The sequence below is a fragment of the Pyrus communis genome, chromosome 11 (genome assembly GCF_041283825.1).
Source record: "Pyrus communis isolate YQ-2024b chromosome 11, ASM4128382v1, whole genome shotgun sequence".
Lineage (NCBI taxonomy): Eukaryota > Viridiplantae > Streptophyta > Magnoliopsida > Rosales > Rosaceae > Pyrus > Pyrus communis.
In genome coordinates this window covers 24218553-24239511 of record NC_142575.1, presented here as the reverse complement: position 1 = coordinate 24239511, position 20959 = coordinate 24218553, and the positions used below count along the sequence as shown (strand labels likewise).

Here is a 20959-nt window from a genome sequence, read left to right as displayed (position 1 = left end):
GGGTTTTTTTGTGAGACTAAGTTCTAGATGCAAGTTCATTATTTGTTTTAGACTAGCGTGTTCCCAGAATCAATGTTGACGAGTCAATTTCCTCAACTCTACCTGATGCCGAATTTAGTTGAGTATTTACACACTTAAGGGGAGTGTTATAAACATTGTATTAAAGTGTGATTGTGTAAATCCTAGATTAGATTTGATACTAGTTATTCTTCTTTATTAGGACTTGTATTCCTTGGAGGAGAATGATTCTTTCATCCCTTATTACTATAAATAAAGGCACTGCGTAGGAGGAATAACATATCCTTTAAACAACCCTACAAACACATCTCGCTCTCTAATCTCTCTCTGTTGCCGCTCCTCTCTCCCTTGTCAAATAAAATAAACCACAACAGTTTGGTATTTTTCAATTACTTGATACTTTTATTTTTAATGTGTTTATGATTTTTTAATCTCACTCTTTGCCTATAGTAAACTATAAAAATAAATAAATAAAACTTGATTTTTTTAAATTTATATAGAATAATAATACAATATATACATACACACTATGTCTATTGTATTTCATAGTAAGTTTTTTTAGTAATTTAAAAAATTAAAATCATCAAAATAACTTTTTTCTTAGCATGTCGAAACAAGTTACTCACATGTCACCTTCGTGTAAACCTGTTAAGGATCATTTATTAATGGGTTATTATCGTATGACCTAGACGTGTAAACGGATCGAGTTTATCGAGTTTGGGTCGGGTTCAGTCTGATCTGTTAAGCTAACGGGTCACCTGAACTCAACCCCGTTAATTAATAAGTTACCCGTTTCACCAGTTAACATTTTTTTTTTTTTTTTAAAGCATTCCAATTCAATTACACATTAACTACAAGGATGTATAAAAGGATGATGACTTGGATATCTAGTGAAAAGGGTACAGACTTTGATATATAGTAAAGGGGGTGCATATCTAAAAGGGTGCTGACTTGGATATGTAAACCTACAAGGATAAATGAGATTATAAGTACAAAATTTCTACAGGAAGATCAAAGAAGTACATCGTTTGGATGAACATGTAAAGCAACTAATCATCTCTTTGTTAATCACGTATAGAACTGTTTAAGCAAGAGTAAAGTATTAAATGAGAAACATGCAAAGCAAGCAGAAGCATAAGGCTGAATGCAATTAAACAAGCAGAAGCTTATATTACTTACAGTTTAGAAAGGAAAGAATACTAATTAAGTCTAAATTTCAGTAACATAAATGGTACAGCAAAAAAACTCGAAAATGGAGAGAAAATAAAAGATTGGAGAGAGACCAAAGAGCGAGAAAGAGCCAAAGGCCTGAAGCAAAGGGACGAAAGGGTAGAGAGCCGAAAGCAAAGAGTGAGTGGCACAGTGCAAAACGAGAATCATCATAGAGTTTTTTTTTGTTGTTGTTAAGACTTTATTGAAATTACTCAAACATCATCAACTAACGGATGCTAACGGGTCTAGTAGGTTGACCCAAAGTGACCCGTTATTTAACGGGTTGTTAACAGGTTCACCCGTTAGCGATCCAACCCATTAAGCATCCACCCAAATACTAATATTAACGGGTCGGGTCTGGTCGGATCCAAAATGTCAGGTCTAGTGTGACTCGATAACAACCCAATTAGTTATCGTGTTAACTCAAAAATCGTTATTTTCGTATCCTTTATGTGTCATGTCAACGAATCATGTAAGAAATTGTTAGGTCTTTATGATCAAGAGAGCTTTTTTTTATTTTTTTATGAGGTGATAGGTTTGGTTTAGAAAGTGGAACTTCGCTTTGAATTTACACTTGACAACATACGTACGTGCTTCAACTTCAATAGGACACAATTAATCAACTTTGGTTAGTGTTTAATCATATGGAATGACTAATTGAATTTCAATTATTTTAACACTAATCTTTTAACCTAGGGAATTGTTATTAGCACTCCAAGAATCTCATTCTACATTCCAATCTTTCTATATTTGGAAAGAAAAATACACTTGTGAGGAGTGTAGAATAAGATTTTTGGAATGCTAATAACACTTCCCTTAACCTATTGTGTTTCTAATATAAGTGAAAGAAAAAAGAGATAGAATCTACATTAATCAAGTTAAAGTCGACTAAGATTCCACACAAGGACAAAACAATACGAAGCAAAACACCCTTGATTCTGAATGTTTTTATAAGAAAGTAAATTGGGTTGTTATGGGCCATGGCAGTGTGCCCCCTGTGTTCCAAAGTTTGAATTCTCGTTTCTATAATTTAGATTAAATTTTAGAAATACAACTTCAAAGACAAAATGTTAGGAATGTTAGGAGTGTTCCTGCAATGAACTTGGTTAAAACCATGTGATGGAATACAAATTCCATCTATTTGCCTCACCACCGTGTCTACAGAAACGGCCTAACGACATGTCACCCACTTCATTTTTATGAGAAAGATCTCATATTCGAGGCCCAAACCGTTTTCTAGCATACGAAGTGATTTTTCTTCAACAGTTCAGGACTACTAACTAGTTAAGAAAATAAATGATAGAGATTGATTCTTATAAAATAAACTGTTATACCCTAGAAATCGAACAACGAAGAATGTTTAAAAAGTCAAAGTACTTGGTAGACTAGATTGATTCTTATAAAATAAATGATAAAGATTGATTCTTATAAAATAAACTGTTCGTCTTCTGCAGTTGGAACTTGGAAATAATTAACTGATACTAGCATTAAAGATAGAGATACAATCGTGACAAACTCGTAACTGTTCTTACAACAAAAGAAAAACTAGAACGGTGCCCCTTCTACAAAGTTGACATCAACATAGCACGGATTTTAGCTCTAAGTTCATCGGAAACCTCTGTTGGTTGCGAAGTCTGCGATGAAGCTCTTCCGTTTTGATTTGATTCCAAAATATCAACGGAAGCTTCCCTACTAGCATGAGCACCCTCGCTAGCTCTTGATTGATCTGACTTTGTATAGATCTCGCCTTCTTCTAACTCTGCTCCTTTTTCAGACACAGGTTTCCTGTGCTTTACAGATCTGCTGCGGTGGTGATGTTCATCTTCAGAAGAGTTGCTGTGCTTGTGCCGGCGCCTATAAAGCTGGTGCTCATCCTCAGAAGAGTCACTATGCCTATCCCTACGTCGAGAATTCCGATGCTCATTATCAGAGCGATCGTGATTGCGCCTTTTTTGAGGCTGAAGTTCATCATCAGAGCTATTTCTCTTATGCCTACGCCGTGAGTGCCGATGCTTCTCGTCATCAGAACTGTCATACTTATGACGTCTTTTATGCTTATGCCTGTCCCTACTGTGTTCTGAAGAATGATGAGACCGATGCTTCTTCCTAGAGTTCTTGTGACCCCTTTTATCTTCTTCCTCTTTCTCTTGTTGCAAATCATTGTCAAGTTCATCTTCTCCTTCATACCTTTTGGAACGGTAGCTCCTCTTTGAACGCCGCTCATTACATTCATCGGCAAAAAATTTCTTCTGCAACTCCTCAACCTTATCTGAAATATCAGCTTCTAATGGAACTGAACTGCCTTCTCTTTCTTTGACTGAAAGATTTACATTACCTGATGAGGAAAGCCCTGATTCTGGTGGTTCAACCGATAAGCCACGCAATGATTCATTTTTCAACGGTGCAGATCCACTTTTTATCATAGCTGCAAACATCTTTGCTCGTTTCAATCTCTCCGCTTTCAACTTCTGCTCTCTGGTCAAGGATGCTTCTGAGGAGTCTGCCTCATTTGCAGCTGCAAGAGCAGCCGTCTCAGCAATGGCCTTGGCAACAGGGACGGGAACGTGAGGCTCCCCAGAATAATTTGCCTTTTGAACAGAAGTGTGAAGTTGAGATGTATGTAGACTCCCGGAGCTCAAATTTTGCCCACCCTCACTGCTAGGAGGTTGACCTATACCACCTGATGACTTTGGGAACATCTCTAAACCTGGATTCTTATTGCCTCTTGTGGCTGCCTGGAGAATAGCTGCAACCGCATCCAGGCTGACGCCAGACTGACCCTCGTTAGCTTTGGGAGGTGGACCATTTCCATCCTTCTTTGAGCTGCCGATTACCATCTTAAATTTCTCTTTCCTGTCATAATCAAATGGCAAATCATGACCAGCAGATTCTGAAGAGACATTATCACCTTCTGCAGCAGCTTTACTGTCCACTACATGCCCCACGGACTCATGCTTCTCAGGAACCAAGCCCTTGCCAGATACCTTGGACTGCAGAGAAAGGGCCAGTCATAAATATCAGTAATGTGAAACATTGGACCATCATTCAGCCAGAGTCCATAAAACAAAGGACACAAAATTTCACAACGTAGATATAACCTTTATATGCATTTAAAAATATTAAAAAAAAAAGCATCATAAGGCAATATAAGAACAGGTAGAAAAAGGCACTCAAAACTCTTATATTCTTAACAAAGATAATCAAATAGCACAAAATCTTTAAAGAAATTACTAGTTTCTGCAGATACACACCTCCTGGGCTTTTTGAAGAACTTTTAAATAGTAAGGATGATACTGGTTAGATGGCTGAAGGAACAGAAACCTTCCCTGTTTACAGTTCTGCTCAATCAAAATAGCTTCAAATTCCCTACCATTTTTTAGTATGAACTCAACTATTTTATCAACCACTCTCTTTTGATCAGCTGGTGGCTCCAAAATGGGTAGTTCAACCTTGGATGTGCTAGGCATAGCAGGAGCTTGTGAGTCATTGGCAGCAGTAGATAGTGATCCCGTGGCACCATCTTCTTTCTTCATACCACTAATAGCTCCACCTTTAACTGTGGTAATGCTGCGATTATGTTTTATGACATTAACTTTCTCTTTCTTGGGAATACATGGACTCGTAGAAACAACATCAGTTTTCCCAGCTACATTTCCAGAAGATTCTAGGTGTTCTGATACACCAGGAACAGATGCACTGGCAGAATTAATAGCTTCATCAGACTTGAGTTTTCTCAATTCAGGTGCATCCTCAATTATACCATCGTCATCCTCTCCAGAACCATATACAGAACCAAGCAAAGATAACGCACCACCTGTTTGATCAAGTCCACTGTCAGCTCTCTTCTCTTCAAGTAGAGGCTTTCCATCAGAGTCACACTCCAATAGTTCTTGGTGATTGACGAGAAACCTAAAGTACGCATGAAGGTAATGGTCAGGCATCAAGAATCCGAACGTAGGATTGTCTCCCTGTTTCACCCTCAAAATAATTTCTGACTGCCCACCATGCTTGGCAACGAATAAAGCAGTTCTTGCAATGATCTGATGTACCTTTTCTGTTGGAGGCTGAGGGGAAAAACAGAAGGAAAGAAAAAAAATCAACACACAGCAATATTCCACAAATGTAGATATCACCTCAAGAGCAAAAAAGAAGTAAGTAGCATAGTAATAAACCCAAGATAAACCCTCAGAAACTCATATATACCAGATAACCATAAGGATCAAGAAACATAACTCGAACAAGATATATTTCTTCCAGTTTGTCAGTTTGTGAGAAGCAGTAAAGATTCAATACATTTCTACAATCCTAATCCCACCTGCACAGCCCCTTGTGTCACAAGAACTGCATGCCTTCTCCGAGTATCTGAAACTTAGACATGGTAAGCCTTAGAAGAACACATGCACCCTAGCAATTATCATCTGGCCACATTTGTTAACTATCAAACAAACAATAATATCCAGGTCATGTGAAATTGTACACTGACAAATAAGAAACACGAGAGGTATACTTACAAGGTTTTGACTTAAGATATCTGGCACTGGAAAGGCTGGGTGGAAAACAGGCTCAGGATCATTATTCTTCTGCACAGTGAATTCATCTAGGTTTCCATATGAGAATCCAACAGAATGATAGCGACCAGCCTCTGCCTGCTCTGGTTCTTTACCTATATCAAGACATAAAGATTTAATAATCAAAATCATTCTTACACACATCAATTTTACCCAAAGCTGACATTAATATACCACGCCGGGAAAATATAAATAAATGAGAGACTACAGTTAGAGAGGAATATTCTTACTTGTGTCTCTGATAAATGCAACTGTTGCAAACTATGTCCCATCCTACAAACTGAAAAAATAATGCAAAAAACAAAACATTGATAGAAGGAAGAGACCAAACATGTCTCTCGATAATAGTCTTAAACTATTGCTCCCTCCTTTCCCCCTCCCCCCAACCCAAGCAAACAAGGAATGAGATGAACACCCTCAGGGATCTGACCCAATTCCAACTTCCATAAAAAAACAAGAGTTCCATCGCATCGAGACCTTAAGGTCCAAGTGGATCATATTCCCAATTCTGGGGGGTTTATGCATTCCACAGTTTTCCATTAAAGAACCAACCCTCTCCATTTTCAGTACAAATGAAGAGGTCCTCTTTGTTCTACTCAAACAGATCATTTCAATAAATATCATCGATCTAACAAACATACAGTGCAGTACTCTAATGGTTACACAACCGACCACAAACTAACCTCCAAACCATTGAATGATAGCCAACCCAAAAGACGCCACTACCAAAATCTACATTTCCTTTAATCCTAAGTTTTGTAAATTTCATAACTCCATTTACTCTGCACTCATTTTCAAACACTGATACTTCTTCCTAATACAAAGTCCACACTTATTCAATCACCATTCATTGTTCCACCGTTTAGTAATTGTTTGCAAAATAATGAAATGTTTAACACTCATAACCTACACCACTTAACAACCCTTTCTTTGCTCTTCTTAGGCAGATCAATCTGCATGTATTCATGTCCCAAACAAGTACTTTGTAGGTATTCCTGAATTCGAGTTAAAACCAGATTACCAGGACACACATAAAAGCCTACTCCATTCAATCTTTTAATAAAAACCTTGTGAAACACAAATCAGGGCGACAATATGGAACCTTAATCTACTAAAGCCTACAACTAACGCAACAATTTCACTTCAGCTAATTTGACATCCCCTTGAAACAAAAGGTCATTATTTAATTCTTTTTCTTTCATTTTCCCATAAACCAAATAACAAATATATATATATATATAGTAACAAATCCAGAAAACCAAATCTATTGATTTGCGAATCTATCAGAAATCATACTATATTCAATACAAAGTTTAACAAATTTTAACTGAGGGATTAACAATTTACCTTGTTCTTGTTCCTGTTCTTCGGACGGCAACGGCAAATCGAGGTAGCGCTCCTGATCGAGCTCCGACTCGAGCGAGGCATCGTGGTAAGGCGGCGGCGAAGAGGATGAGCGCGTGAGATGTCGCCGGCGCGTGCGAGGGGGCATAGGGTTGGGGAGGAGGTGGCGAACATCGTAGCGGTCGATGAAGAGCGAGTTCCACTCGACGAGGGCGTCGGGTGAGTTGACGAACGAGGCGTTGTTGTCGTCGTCGAAGAGAAGCGCGTGGCGGCCCACCACCTCCATGTCCATCTCGCTACGACCGTCCAATTTGAACGGAATTGTCACTAAAACAGAGAGAGAGAGAGCGGAGATGCGGATTAAGGATTTAGCAAACTGCGAGAAACCCTAATTGTGATTTTTTTCAAGGGCTGCGATTCGACAAAGAGAAAGCATAGAATGTCAGCAACCCGACCGGACTAGAATTGGGTTGCGGTTCAGTTTTATCGGGTATGAACCCAACCAACCCGACCGGACTCGAATTGGGTTCAAGATTGTTAATTTTTTTTTTTTGGGTGAGTTTTAAAGAAAATGGCTTCACAGTTCACACAATGAATCAAAAGTCACCTAATGAAACTTTATGAATAAGGACAAAAATAAGGGAGTAGTATTATAATTAAGTTAAAATTTGATGGTAGTGACAATTGTTTCCTCATAAAATTTAGCTATGAAAAAATAGTTGCTTGTTTTATGAAGAAATAGTTGTCGTTGTTACCAAACTTAATTACGATAGTGTCACTACCTCTTATCTTTATGATTAAATAATTTTATTAGTTGTTTAGGTTAAAAAAATTCTGAAGCCTTTTGATTAGATATCTAGCTAAAGAAAACAAGACTACCATAAATGTCCTCGATCTCATGCTTTTACTAGTTTGATCAAACCTCCACCTAATAAAATGGCTTCAACCCTTGTTTTCTTTTAACCAGATTTGGAAAATGATTTCAACAAACATGTTTTGCTCTCCATGTGACTCCATAAATTTAATTGTCGATTGTAGATATATGTGGTTAGTGCTCATACACGACTTCCTCGTCTCTATTAGATTGGAGCAAATTGATGATATTTCCCGACTTAGCTGCCAAATAGAGCAGACAAAGCAATTAAGATAATCAGTGGAGAAAATGAATCTTGTATATGATTTTATGTCCAAGAAACAAAAGACCTAGAGGGCAAACAGATGTTTAGCCCACTAGAGTTTCGTGTGCGGTCTGCTCATGACATTAAAAGGTAAATCTGTCATATTGAGTTAATAATTCATTGTCTTTCTCATATTCGATGTGGTTAATTTATATCCCCACATGACCCACCCAAACAATTCCAAAGCAGGTGGATTGGGTGGGTTCCACAGGATGGGATTAACAATCCAAAATTTATGTTATATTAGGCTCAAGTGAAGTGAACGTAGTATTGTAGAGTCACTACTTGTTTCTTAAATTTTATTATACTTAAGTATAAATAAACAAGTGTGTTTAATAATTATTAAATTTTATGTATAATTGTGACATCCCACATCGTCCAGGGGAGTGATCCTTATATGTATATTCCTATCCATACCTAGCACGAGGCCTTTTGGGAGCTCACTGGCTTCGGGTTCCACGGGAACTCCGAAGTTAAGCAAGTAGCGCGCGAGAGCATTCCCAGAATGGGTGACCCATCGGGAAGTTCTCGTGTGAGTTCCCAAAAACAAAACCGTGAGGGCGTGGTTGGAGCCCAAAGCAGACAATATCGTGGTATGGTAGAGTCAGGCCCGGGAAGTGGTTCCCCCCGGGCCGGGATGTGACAATTTGGTATCAGAGCCTAACCCTGGTCCTATGTGTGCCGACGAGGACGTCGGGCCCCTAAAAGGGGTGGATTGTGACATCCCACATCACCCAGGGGAGTGATCCTTATATGTATATTCCCATCCCTACCTAGCATGAGGCCTTTTGGGAGCTTACTGGCTTCGGGTTCCTTTGGAACTCCGAAGTTAAACGAGTAGTGCACGAAAGCAATCCCATGATGGGTGACCCACAGGAAAGTTGTTCGTGAGTTCCTAAAAACAAAACCGTGAGGGAATGGTAAGCTCAAAGCGGACAATATCGTGATACAGTGGTGGAGCGGGCACAAAAGCAATCCCATGATGGGTGACCCACTGGGAAGTTGCTTGTGAGTTCCCAAAAACAAAACCGTGAAGGAATGGTAAGCCCAAAGCGGACAATATCATGCTACGGTGGTGGAGCGGGCCCAGGAAGTGATCCACCCCGGGCCGGGATGTGACAATTGGTATCAGAGCCTAACCCTGGTTGCGTGTATGCCGACGAGGACGTCGGGCCCCTAAGGGAGGTGGATTGTGACATCCCACATCGCCCAGGGGAGTGGTCCTTATATGTATATTCTCATCCCTACCTAGCACAAGGCCTTTTGGAAGTCACTGGCTTTGGATTCCGTTGGAACTCCGAAGTTAAGCGAGTAATGCACAGAGCAATCCTATGATGGGTGACCCACTGGGAAGTTGCTCGTGAGTTCCCAAAAACAAAACCGTGAGGGAATGGTAAGCCCAAAGCGGACAATATCGTGCTACGATGGTAGAGCGGGCCTAGGAAGTGATCCGTCCCGGGCCGGGATGTGACAATAATTCTATGTAACATATATGCATGTTTAAGAATGATTGACATTCGGGTTGGTCAGTTTTAATCGGACTAATAATACTTCAATCCAATCCAATCGAATACAACTCACCTAGTAAGCGATTGGTCGGGTTTTTACCCGCAACTACATCTTCGAAGTTTACAACTCAACCCAAACCAACCAAATGTTTTCATGGTCTTTTTTATTGTGATGCATCATCACATGTGTACAAAGAAAACGAATGTGTGTGATTCATGTTGAATAATGTAATATATGTTGACACAAAAAAAAAAAAAAAGTAATATTTGTGTGTGCGTGATTCGTATGGTTTTGGGATTTTAGCTTCTATACCGGGCAGCTTAATTCGTTGAGAAATTGAAGAAACATGTTTTCCGTACTTTAAAAGCCTGGGCCATGTACATAGCCAAATATGCAGCACAAGTATATGGGATTAATCAAGATTATATTTTGTGACTTCGAAGGTGATTAATCAAGATTTTAGGCCTCTAGAAGGAGATGGATCTTGACCTTCAAATCGTTGGAACCGATAAAAGTGGTACAATGTGCAAAACGATTTGAATATTCCTTGTATGGAGAACTGAGTCATATAAATTATTGCCTTTCAAATATGGCATTTCACACACACACGCAGATAGATGAATATTTTATGCTATGTTGCCTTACAATACAAGTACATGTTGGTCAAAAGCTAATGCAAGTAACCATAACCATCAGAAAGTCTAGTCGCAAGTGAAATTTGCGGGTTAATTAACATGGTTTGAAATTTGGAAGATTATAAATGCTCACAAATTATTATAATTTATTCTCTTTTCTTATGACTAGTACGAGTATGGTCTTTTCGTAATATTAATTTTATATCAACTTGCGTGACACGAACATGACACTATTAATAGATAACACGAACACAAATGCGACTCGATTCTGCCCCAAGTTAATATATATACACTCATACGTATAGGGACGGATTCACATAGGGACCCAAGTGGTCCCAAGACCCTTCAAATGCCGAGAGAAGTACTTGTGATTGACCATTGGGGACTCTCCGATGGGTTGGGTGGTGGTGATAGAGGTCCTTATCTCCATGGTCTCCATGGATATCCAGGTAGTAGGTTATAAACGAAGAAGAAGAGGTTTTAATTCTAGGATGCGTTTATTGCATTGACTATCTCAGATGGTACGATTTTCAAGGACAATATAAGTTGGATTGGCTTAGAATACTAAGTTAACGTTTAGTACTGTATCGGACTAATAATTAAGATAATGAAAATCAATGAAAATTGGACTGTATTTGAACAATCACAACAACGAAATTACATTCAACAACATCATAAACTAACCAACCCACAATCAGATCCTAAATTGCAAAATAGCCATAAGGGGAAATTGCAAATTAACTACATAATCCACTCCATATTCCAAATTTTAATCCAAAAATCCACATTTTAATTCAAACATTAATGAAATTTAATCCAAATTAGCAAAATTTAATCAAACCCTATTAATACAAACCTGATTAACAAGCTGGTAGAGCTAGAAGAGGGATTGGTGAAGGACATAGCGTGGAGTTGGACTTGTGGAGTAGGGCATTGCTACCCTTTTTGGAGCTGGAAATTCCTCTATCAAACTTTTGAAATCCAATCGTAAACTCGGTTGAAGAAGCTTAAGCAATCAACAATAGAGGTCCTTCTCTGAGCAATCTAGTTTTTGCAAGTTCGAAAGCTTTGGAGAAGGAGGAGGACGAGGTAGTTGCTAAATCGGTTGATTACAAGCTGATGAAGAAGAAAAGCTTGGTGCTTCAATGGCGGCGAGTTGGGAGGCTCGACGAAGCGAAAACAAAGGCGAAGTGAAGACAAAGCAGACAAAGTGAAGCAGGTTTTGGCGAAGCGGTGGTCTTAGCAATCCTTTGCTTTATGAGGGGTCTAGTTAAGACCATCTAAAGAGGGAATTAGTCGAGACGAGTCCCTCACAATCTTATTAAAGATACTCCCTATAGGTAGCAAATATGAGACTATACTAACCCTTAGTCCAATTCTATCTAAAGAAGCCTAGTGAAGGAAAACAAACACACCCCTATTTCTTTTTAAATGACATGACCAAAAGGATGTCATTTTGAGTCAAGGCAATTAAAAAAGATTTTAAAAAACTTCTCTTTATCTTATACGCTACAAGCCCGAGAACCTCTTTTGCCTTTCCTAATGTTTAACTCCCAATTTAATTTAATTTACAAACCCAGTTGAGCATTGTTGATTTTGGCACATGTGAGCTTATTCTTTATTTATTCATATGAACTAAATTTGATAGAAAATAGAGATGTGAAGCTTTGGTGGATAAGGCTAAAACTCGTCTTTTAGGTTGGAAGGGTAAACTTCTCTCAATGGCTAATGATTCCAATTGGTGCAATCTGTTTATCAAAATTTGTTTCTCCATAGCTTCTCAATTTATAAATGGCCTATTTGCCTTTTAAAGCATCTTTCTGCTTGCACAAAATTTTATATGGCCAGGGGACTTGGCTTCACGAAAACTAGTAACTGTTGATTGGAGTATGGTGTGTGGACCTAAGCATGAAGGTGGCCTTGGTCTTTGGGATTTAACTGCTTTGATTAGTTTTGGCTGGGATGCTTTACAATCTTCTTTTGTGTGGGGTTTATTTGCTCATCAACGTTTCCTTCTTGCACCTTATAAAAAAACAAGATATCTATTTTCGGTCTTTTGTGTGGCATGAGTTGAAGCACGTTTTGCCTATTCTGAATAATAATAGTTGTTGGGTTATTTGGGATGGGAAGTCAGTTTCCTTTTGGTTTGACAAGTGGTTGGATAACCTGATTATTGGCTCTTTACTATCTTCAATCATTACACCTACAGTTCTTCCTAGGGTTTCAAATGTTATTGAAGCTCAAAGTTGGTATTTGCCAGATTATTTTGTAAATTATTTCCTTCAGTAGTGCAGCAAATTCTACATTTACCTTTGCCTTTAAATGTAGAGGATGACAAATTGATCTGGGAGCCTTAACTGGGAAATTTTCCTTTTCTTCTGGCTATCATCTTATTCGACGAAAGCATAGTGATTGTGCTTGGGCTAAGGTTATTTGGCAACATTTTATCCCACCTCAACTGTCTATTTTGGTTTGGTGGCTTCTTCATGACAAACTTCCTACTGAAGGTGCACTTCAGCGACGGGGTATTTCTTTGGCATCTATTTGTTGTTTATGTCATAATTATAAGGAATCTACTGTTCATCTTTTCTTCGGTTTTTGGATATCTATGTAGCTTTGGAGGTGGCTAGCATGTCAATTTGGTACCTCTTTGTCTTTTTTCAGATTCTCTGGTTGTTTTTTGGGATGCCTACGTACGTAAGCCATTTTCCGAACAGTTGCACAATATCTGGATTTTTGTGGGTCTTTCTACTCTTTCAGCTATTTGGAAAGCTTGAAATAAGTTCATTTTTAGGGTCGCCCAATCTATTTTCGTCGTCTTTGCATGTCTATCAATTCTGGGATCTTTCATGATGGGAAGTTTATTCCTGGTTATTCTCAAGGTTTTGACACTTGTATCATTTCTTCTTTGGGGATCCAGCTTATCCTTCGCAAGGTGCCAACTATTCTTCCTATGCTTTGGTCTTCTCCTTGGCTTCCTTGGATTAAACTTAATACAGATGGTTTATCCAAAGGAAACCCGGTCATGCAGCTTGTGGAGGAGTTTTCATGGATAGTTATGGTCAATTTCTTGGTGGCTTCTACCAAGGGATTGGTCATCACAACTCTTTCTTTGCATAATTATCAACAATTATTATTGATGTAAAGTTTGCATATCAGCAGGGATGGCATTGCCTTTGGCTGGAAAGTGACTCTTCTAGTGTTATTTCTGCTCTCCAATCGACTGATTTTGATTCTCTTTGGCCTCTTAGTACGCAATGGTCTATTTGTTTGGATCACATTCGGAAGATGACTTTCTACGCCTCTCACATATATAGCGAATGAAATGTTGTTGCGGACAATTTTGCTAATATGGGCTTGTCTTCTCTAATTTTAGTATGGCATGATTCCCCTCCTTTGGCAACTCATGCTGCTTTGTTTTTAGACTGTGCTGACTTTCCTGGCTACCGTTTCTCAAATTAATCTATATATCAGCATACATGTTTGACTCACTTTCTTGTTCTGTTTTTTCTTAACCTTGTGATGTTGCTTAATCTGTTTTGCAGGTTTAGAATTTTACATTTGGTTTTAGAGGGGTTAGGTTTAATCTCCCCCCTATTTTTCTTGTATATTTATTGTTTGCATTTCTAGAAGGGTAAGGTTTACGTCCCTCCTTCTTTTTCATGTACTTTTTATCCATTTTTCTTGTATTATGAGGGGTTAGGTTTATGTCCCCCTGTAACTAGGTGTAACTTTTTTTTCGTTATCAATAAAATTCCCCTCGTACCGTCGAGCTTTCATCAAACAAAAAAAAAAAAAAAAAAAAAAAAAAACTAATTATGTTTAGAAAGATGGTCAATGTTGGAACTTTTAGAACTTCAACATTCGGATCACCTGGCATTGGAATTCTTGATCTACCAATGCATATGTACTTCAAAATAATTAATTAGAATACCTAGACACACACACACACACACACACACAAACACACATAATATATAATGTCGGCTATTTTTAGCTATAACGTATGTAGTATTTACCAAGTCTTACTTTACCTACTACACTATATTGTCTCATTTTACCATCTATGCTCTTCCTCCGTATCCCACTTTACCAATGCACTATATATTGTCTCACTTTACCACATGCGGTCTTCCTCCATGTCCCACTTAACCCTTACACTTTATATTGTCTCCCTTTAACACCTACATTCATCATCGATGTCCCACTTTACTCTACTCCATCAAATAAGCTAAAAGGTCTGTTGATTGTGCTAATGTGGCATAGACAATTTAGTTCTCTCAACTACGTTGGTTGTGTGACATGTGACATGACATGTTAGTGGAACCCAAATTACAACAAAATTAGCCTTTTATGGTACACATAAAACATTTGCGACACACAGTAGGCGAGCCATAAAAACTCATGCTGCAAAAGGCCTATTTCATTTAGGCATGCATTTGCACGCAATTAATTATATAAATTTGCAATCACGACACTAAATAGTGCATCATAAAAGGCAGTATGCTACCTATTTAAGGCATTAAATGCACACCATATTTTCTATTTAATTTTTTTAATATTAGTTAATTCTCTGCTTACTAACTTTATATAAATATATGTTAAACCATCTGTCACATCCCGGCCTGGGGTCCACCACATCCCGGGCTCGACCCCACCACCGTAGCACGATATTTTCTGCTTTGGGCCCCTACCACACCCTCATGGTTTTGTTTCTGGGAACTCACACGAGAACTTCCCAGTGGGTCACCTATTATGGGATTGTTCTTGCGTGCTACTCACTTAACTTTGGAGTTCCGATGGAACCCGAAGCCAGTGAGCTCCCAAAAAGCCTCGTGCTAGGTAGGGATGAGAATATACATATAAGGATCACTCCCCTAGGTGATGTGGGATCTTACAATCCACCCCCCCCTTAGGGGCCCGACGTCCTCGTCGACACACCACGGCCAGGGTTAAGCTTTGGTACCAAATTATCACATCCCCGCCCAGGCCCTCAACACATCCCAGGCTCGACTCCACCACCGTAGCACGATATTGTCCACTTTGGGCCCCTACTACACCCTCACGGTTTTGTTTATGGGAACTCACACGAGAACTTCCCGGTGGGTCACCCATCATGGGATTGCTCTCGTGCGCTACTCGCTTGACTTCGGAGTTCCGATGGAACCCGAAGCCAGTGAGCTCCCAAAAGACCTCGTGCTAGGTAGGGATAGGAATATACATATAAGGATCACTCCCCTGGACAATGTGGGATCTTACACCATCTCCAAAAGAAATATCAAATTATAAGAGTCAAATAACAATTGATGACTGATGTGGCAATCTGAAGTTATTTGTCAAATTTTATATTTCTTCAACCGAATTATAAAATGTTATTTTCTTATTTAAATAGAGCTTTAAATGATTGTAATTATAAAAAAATGTTGATACAAAAATTTTATTGGTTGAAATGTTATTGGAATAAGGAGCCCATCATTAAAATGAATTAAAAATAAATTAGACATTGATGTCAAATTTGATTCCTTATTACAAAGCCTTCAAATCTAGTCAATAAATAACATTTCGATTGGATAGATTCTTGATGTCAAATATGCACAGTGGTATTCTATGTAATATTTTAATATCTTCTTTGAAGATACTCTTACACATTTTGTTTTAATAATAGAACAATTGCAATTATAAATTAACAAATCTCAAGTACAAACTTATATTAGGCAGCCTAGAAAGCCAGCAACTTGGCATCATCCACCAGAGGTCGAACGCTAAAAAATCTTCACTGTACTCCGCTGCAAGTACTGTACCTGAATTGCTTTCCACGGAAAGGGATCCTCTCCGGATCCCTTCTATCAAGTCCTCATGGCCCACCAATCCGAACTCTTGAAATTTGATCAAACGGTTAAATTTATTATAATTTTTAATAAGACCCCCTGTTTTTAACCGTTAGATCAAATTTCAAATGATTGAATTGGTGGATCGTGAGGATTTGATGGAAGGGATCTGGAGAGGATCCATTTCCTCTTTCCACAACCACACAGGTCAAGCCTATATCAGATACAAACTGTAGCCTAAACACAATGCTATTCTAGATACAAAAAATAAAAAACATAATAATCAATTGTAAAATCAATTCTTGTTGAAACTTGAAACTATAACTCTATTTCAAATTCAAAATCTCTATTTGAAATTTCAAAATATAGAAGTTTATAAGAATGTAACTGTAACCTAACTAAAATAATTTAAATTCATATTGTCAATATTGAAGGGAATGTCATCAAACTTCTCATTTGAATATTTTTGTTTCAGCTTCTCAGCTTACTTCTCATCATGTAATGTTGCACGATAATTCAAACTATTTGTTTTTTAAGTCACCCTTTGAATAGTTTTTTTTTTTTTTTTGGTTGAACAAAGGATATTATCTACACTAAGGGGTGAAGGGGTGGAGGATTTGGCTAAGCCTCACAATGGGCTAGCAATAATGTGGTTCGAATTTGCCTTTAGCAAGAATTAAACCTAAGACCTCCTACTTACAAGTAAAAAAAAAATATCATTGGACCGTAATACTAAGCGACAGTCACCCTTTAAATAGTTGAGTTTCTATGAATATATGTAAGCTCAATACAAACATAGTTTCTCTTTTTGGTGGCAAGACAAAACATATTTTAACATGGCAAAAATCTACAAAAAGGGAGAAATAAAAAGTAAAAGAATCGATCACATACAATTTGGGACTTGCGTTTCAAAAAAAAAAAAAAAATTAAGGCTTGAAGATATCAAAGAATTTGATTGGACTAATTAAGTAGCTAACTTGTCTTTACTACAAGAAACGTGAGGCTTCCATAGGTTTAATGTTTTGGATTTAGGAAATTGTATTGGAGCTTGCATGTTCCTTGAAAAGGACTTACATGCGTATATGGAACGAATTCATCGTCATTATAACATCTTGATCTAATAATTCAATATCGTATATAAGTTTTTACTTACATAATATTGTATTAATAAATCAAGTTATCACTAAACCTATACTCCCTAGCTGATCGCTTTGCAAGCCAGCTATCTAGCTAGCTACTATAGGTATCTTCCACAATTCTTCGTTGTAAACCAGAAGATTCATGAATAACGAAACAACCTTGATGATGAACTCGTAGACAATAATCAAAACACATGATTTTAAAAACAGGAAATAATAAATTATGTGAAAATTTTCCGTCAACTGCTGTTATAATTTCATTATAATGACGGAATAAACGCGGGTAGAAATATTAAACCTTGAGAGCTAGTTAACTTGTATAATTGCATTAACACAAGTTTAATTTTTTGATAAATAATAATAATCAGCTGTATATGTACGCAGACGTTCTTAAAGCTAAAGTTAAAGTCCAAAAGGACACGTCACAACATAACATTTAGACGATCTGTGTTGCTTCGTTGTGTTATATCATTTCATTAATGGCCAATCCCCTTTGCTTCCCCTCCCAGCATGCCTACATTTGTTCAGGTCGGCTCACTTGTTGCAGCACATTACCGCCGGGGCACCACCACGGTCAAAGGGGATCAAGGGTAGTGAATTGTCATGACTGCCCTTTGACTTTTATGGTTGTGGCATTTGCAGAATGAGATCACTTGGATGTGAAGAAGAATGCTAGAGAGCATAGGTTGATCTTAATTTTGAACCACACTAGCTTGGACAAGAAATTTTTGTATGTACATGTAACACAGTTGCATGTAGGTAACCAATTTAATTATACTTTAAGATATGCATTATATGACAAATAAATTCAATAATTACACTAGTTTAATTCTGAATAAACATCGATCATTTGTCACATTAATAAGTATGGTTCAAAATATGCAAGTACATTGCCTTATTCAAAATGAAGAGTGCCCTTGGAATGTGTAGGGTTTGAGTGCCCAAATCAATGAAGTTTCTTTAAGAAGTAATACTAGTATATGCCCTAGGGCCTAGAATTCGACCGCACTCTTTGCATCACATAACCAAGCTTTTACCACCTTTCCCGCGTCAACCCCTCTCTTGCTAGCTATTATAAACCCTAAGTATTCCACCCCACCATCTCACCCCCCCCTCTCTCTCTCTCTCTCTCTCTCTCTCTCTCACCCACACAACCGCAAACACACAAACACAAAGAAGAGACAAAGCCATGGAGGTCATCAAGATTATATTGATCATAGCAACAACCATGGCTTTGTCTATCACTCTCATGACCGTGAAAAGGGTCGGTCATGGAATAGAAGAAGGAAAAACCCCTTTCATCGACTCGTGGAAAGAGCAACAGGAGGTCGATGAAAACACCTTGCTACTGCCTTCGAAGAGGGTGAGTCGTTTCCTAGCTGAAAAGGATCTGGTTGACAGAAACCCTAGAGCAGCTGACCATTGCCACAAAGACAATGAGGTATGTGCCTACACACCACCGGGCTACAAGAACTCGACGTGTTGCAACAACAAGTGCCTGGACTTGTCCGAGGACAAGCACAACTGTGGTGCATGCAAGAAGATGTGCAAGTACACTGAATCGTGTTGTAGGGGGGGTTGCGTGGACACAAATTATGACAAGAGGCATTGTGGCCAATGCAACAGTCCCTGCAAGTTGGGGCAGTTCTGTGTATATGGTCTTTGCAATTATGCGTGATTAAGGTGATCCATAATTTGATTTGATTATGCAATAAAAACCACAATAAAAAAAAAAAAATTGGTAGTTCTCAATTCATTATATATAATTATACAGTCTTTGAGTGCTTTCTCTGAATGTAATGTTCAATGTTATAACTTTATTTAAGAATTTTAAAATGTGATGAGCTTGGAATTAATCAATAGCATTTATATTATATACTTCCACATTTTTTGTTAGAGAGCTGATGTATTGCTAATTATAGTCTACACATGGAGACACTGTAAAGTTTGCTTCTTGAAGATAATATGGGATTCCTTTGGTGTCCATGGTTTTGTTAATTCCTTTCTATACAACATTTTCCTTTGTTAATTAATAGGTGACTTAATTTTATTTTTTACATATACAATTTCAAAACTATTAATTTTATTTTTTACATATATAATTTCAAAACTAATTTACCCCGCCTCCATCCCTAGCCAATGTCTTAAAACTGAGGCACCTTTCATTTGAATCTCCTAGTTTCTCTATTAGCTTATGAGGTTTTCGTGTTCTGTGTTCATTTTTCATTGTCTTAATGCCGCTTATATTAAGAAAAAAAAATTCAACTAAGAAGGGAGACCCAAATAGGGAGCAAATCTTTTTAACCCCATCAATCCCAAAATAATTGTGCTCTTCCCAAAATACTTATGCTCCTAAATCCCAAAATTTAAGTTTTTAGAATTGGTGGTTTAAATTGAGAAACTAGTGTCAAAACTACATCCATTTTTTATAACAGCAACTTACTTAACCAATCTTTGGAGTGGCAAAGACTCTATTATCTTTGAAACAATCAACATTTTTTAAATATTTATGTAAGGACATCACGGTAAGCAGCATATATATACAAAAGATGCATGAATTTGGATCAGAAGCAAGAATTTAGAAAGTGCCGCCCAGTCAAAAGTCTCCCTCTATACATGCGCTAATCTTTATCAGGCCATTTGTTTGGTAAGTGATAACTTGATAAGCAAACAAAACAAGCAAGATCCAGCTTTAATATCAGGTGGTGTGCATATATAGTACGTACGTACAGTCATTGGATCAAAGGGCCATAACATTTTCCCAGAAACGTCGCTTATAAGGCACATGGCTTTTTTTACTCCAAAAATGGTGCTCGTGCCAAACTGGACAAGTATAGTTCACGTCTGAAGAATTTCTCAGATTTGAAATTTGGGAATATTGAAATATATATACGCGGGAATACTGAATTTTAGGGTTGAAATTCAATTTTAGTTTTCAAACTCTTGAGAAATTTATCCGAAAATTAATCACATATAATTATATCTTCTCCGCGACAAGAAAAAAGATATATATTTTCTGTACAAGACTGGGATATCCAGCTAATGGAGGATTGGAAGCATAATGTGTATCCGAATGGTTATTTAATATCCTAGCATTTCAAATTGATTATGAATTTACCTATATGATAAGGGGAAAAAACAATATGGATACGATGTGAGTTCAATGTGTTGAAAATTGGGCACAAGCAGCATACAGTAACTGAATAACATGACACATCAATGGATGGATACAAACACAAAAAATGCTCATGAACTAGGCATTCCCATCCAAACAAACGACTCAATTATAACTATCCAATGTTTGAATGACGAAAATAAACTTGGAATTTCAAATCAGAGTTGGCATGCTAGCTAGAAACAGTAATTAAACATACATGTTTCTTTCTTATTAGAGGAATAGAATATTCAACCAAGTATTAAACGAGTTCAACTATCTGCTGCACTTATATTGTGAATGGTCACCGTGTCCTCTTTCATTGTTTAATACGTGTTAATAAATTTAACACTCCTTAACTTTGTTGTCATATA

The 20959-nt window shown here is 37.7% G+C and overlaps 2 protein-coding genes across 2 annotated transcripts; one reads left to right on the top strand and one right to left on the bottom strand.

Moving 5' to 3' along the window:
- Nucleotides 1-2698: 2698 nt before the first annotated feature.
- Nucleotides 2699-7593, bottom strand: LOC137742252 (SWAP (Suppressor-of-White-APricot)/surp domain-containing protein). The gene is made up of 4 exons (XM_068482070.2): nucleotides 7146-7593; nucleotides 5742-5893; nucleotides 4482-5294; nucleotides 2699-4220 (listed from the first exon to the last, which is right to left on the bottom strand). The coding sequence occupies exons 1-4, from the start codon at nucleotides 7432-7434 to the stop codon at nucleotides 2793-2795; spliced, it is 2682 nt and encodes an 893-aa protein (XP_068338171.1). The 5' UTR covers nucleotides 7435-7593; the 3' UTR covers nucleotides 2699-2792.
- A 10956-nt stretch (nucleotides 7594-18549) lies between these two features.
- Nucleotides 18550-19144, top strand: LOC137741625 (stigma-specific STIG1-like protein 3). The gene has a single exon (XM_068481320.2). It carries the CDS (start codon nucleotides 18621-18623, stop codon nucleotides 19107-19109), a length of 489 nt encoding a protein of 162 aa, XP_068337421.1. The 5' UTR covers nucleotides 18550-18620; the 3' UTR covers nucleotides 19110-19144.
- The last annotated feature ends 1815 nt before the right edge of the window (nucleotides 19145-20959 follow it).

Coding starts and splice junctions, on each gene's coding strand:
- LOC137742252 (XM_068482070.2), bottom strand. CDS start 7,434: ATGGACATGGAGGTGGTGGGCCGCCACGCGCTTCTCTTCGACGACGAC. Junction 5,295..5,741: donor ATATCTTAAGTCAAAACCTT/GTAAGTATACCT, acceptor TTTTCCCCTCAG/CCTCCAACAGAAAAGGTACA. Junction 4,221..4,481: donor TTCTTCAAAAAGCCCAGGAG/GTGTGTATCTGC, acceptor CTTTCTCTGCAG/TCCAAGGTATCTGGCAAGGG.
- LOC137741625 (XM_068481320.2), top strand. CDS start 18,621: ATGGAGGTCATCAAGATTATATTGATCATAGCAACAACCATGGCTTTG.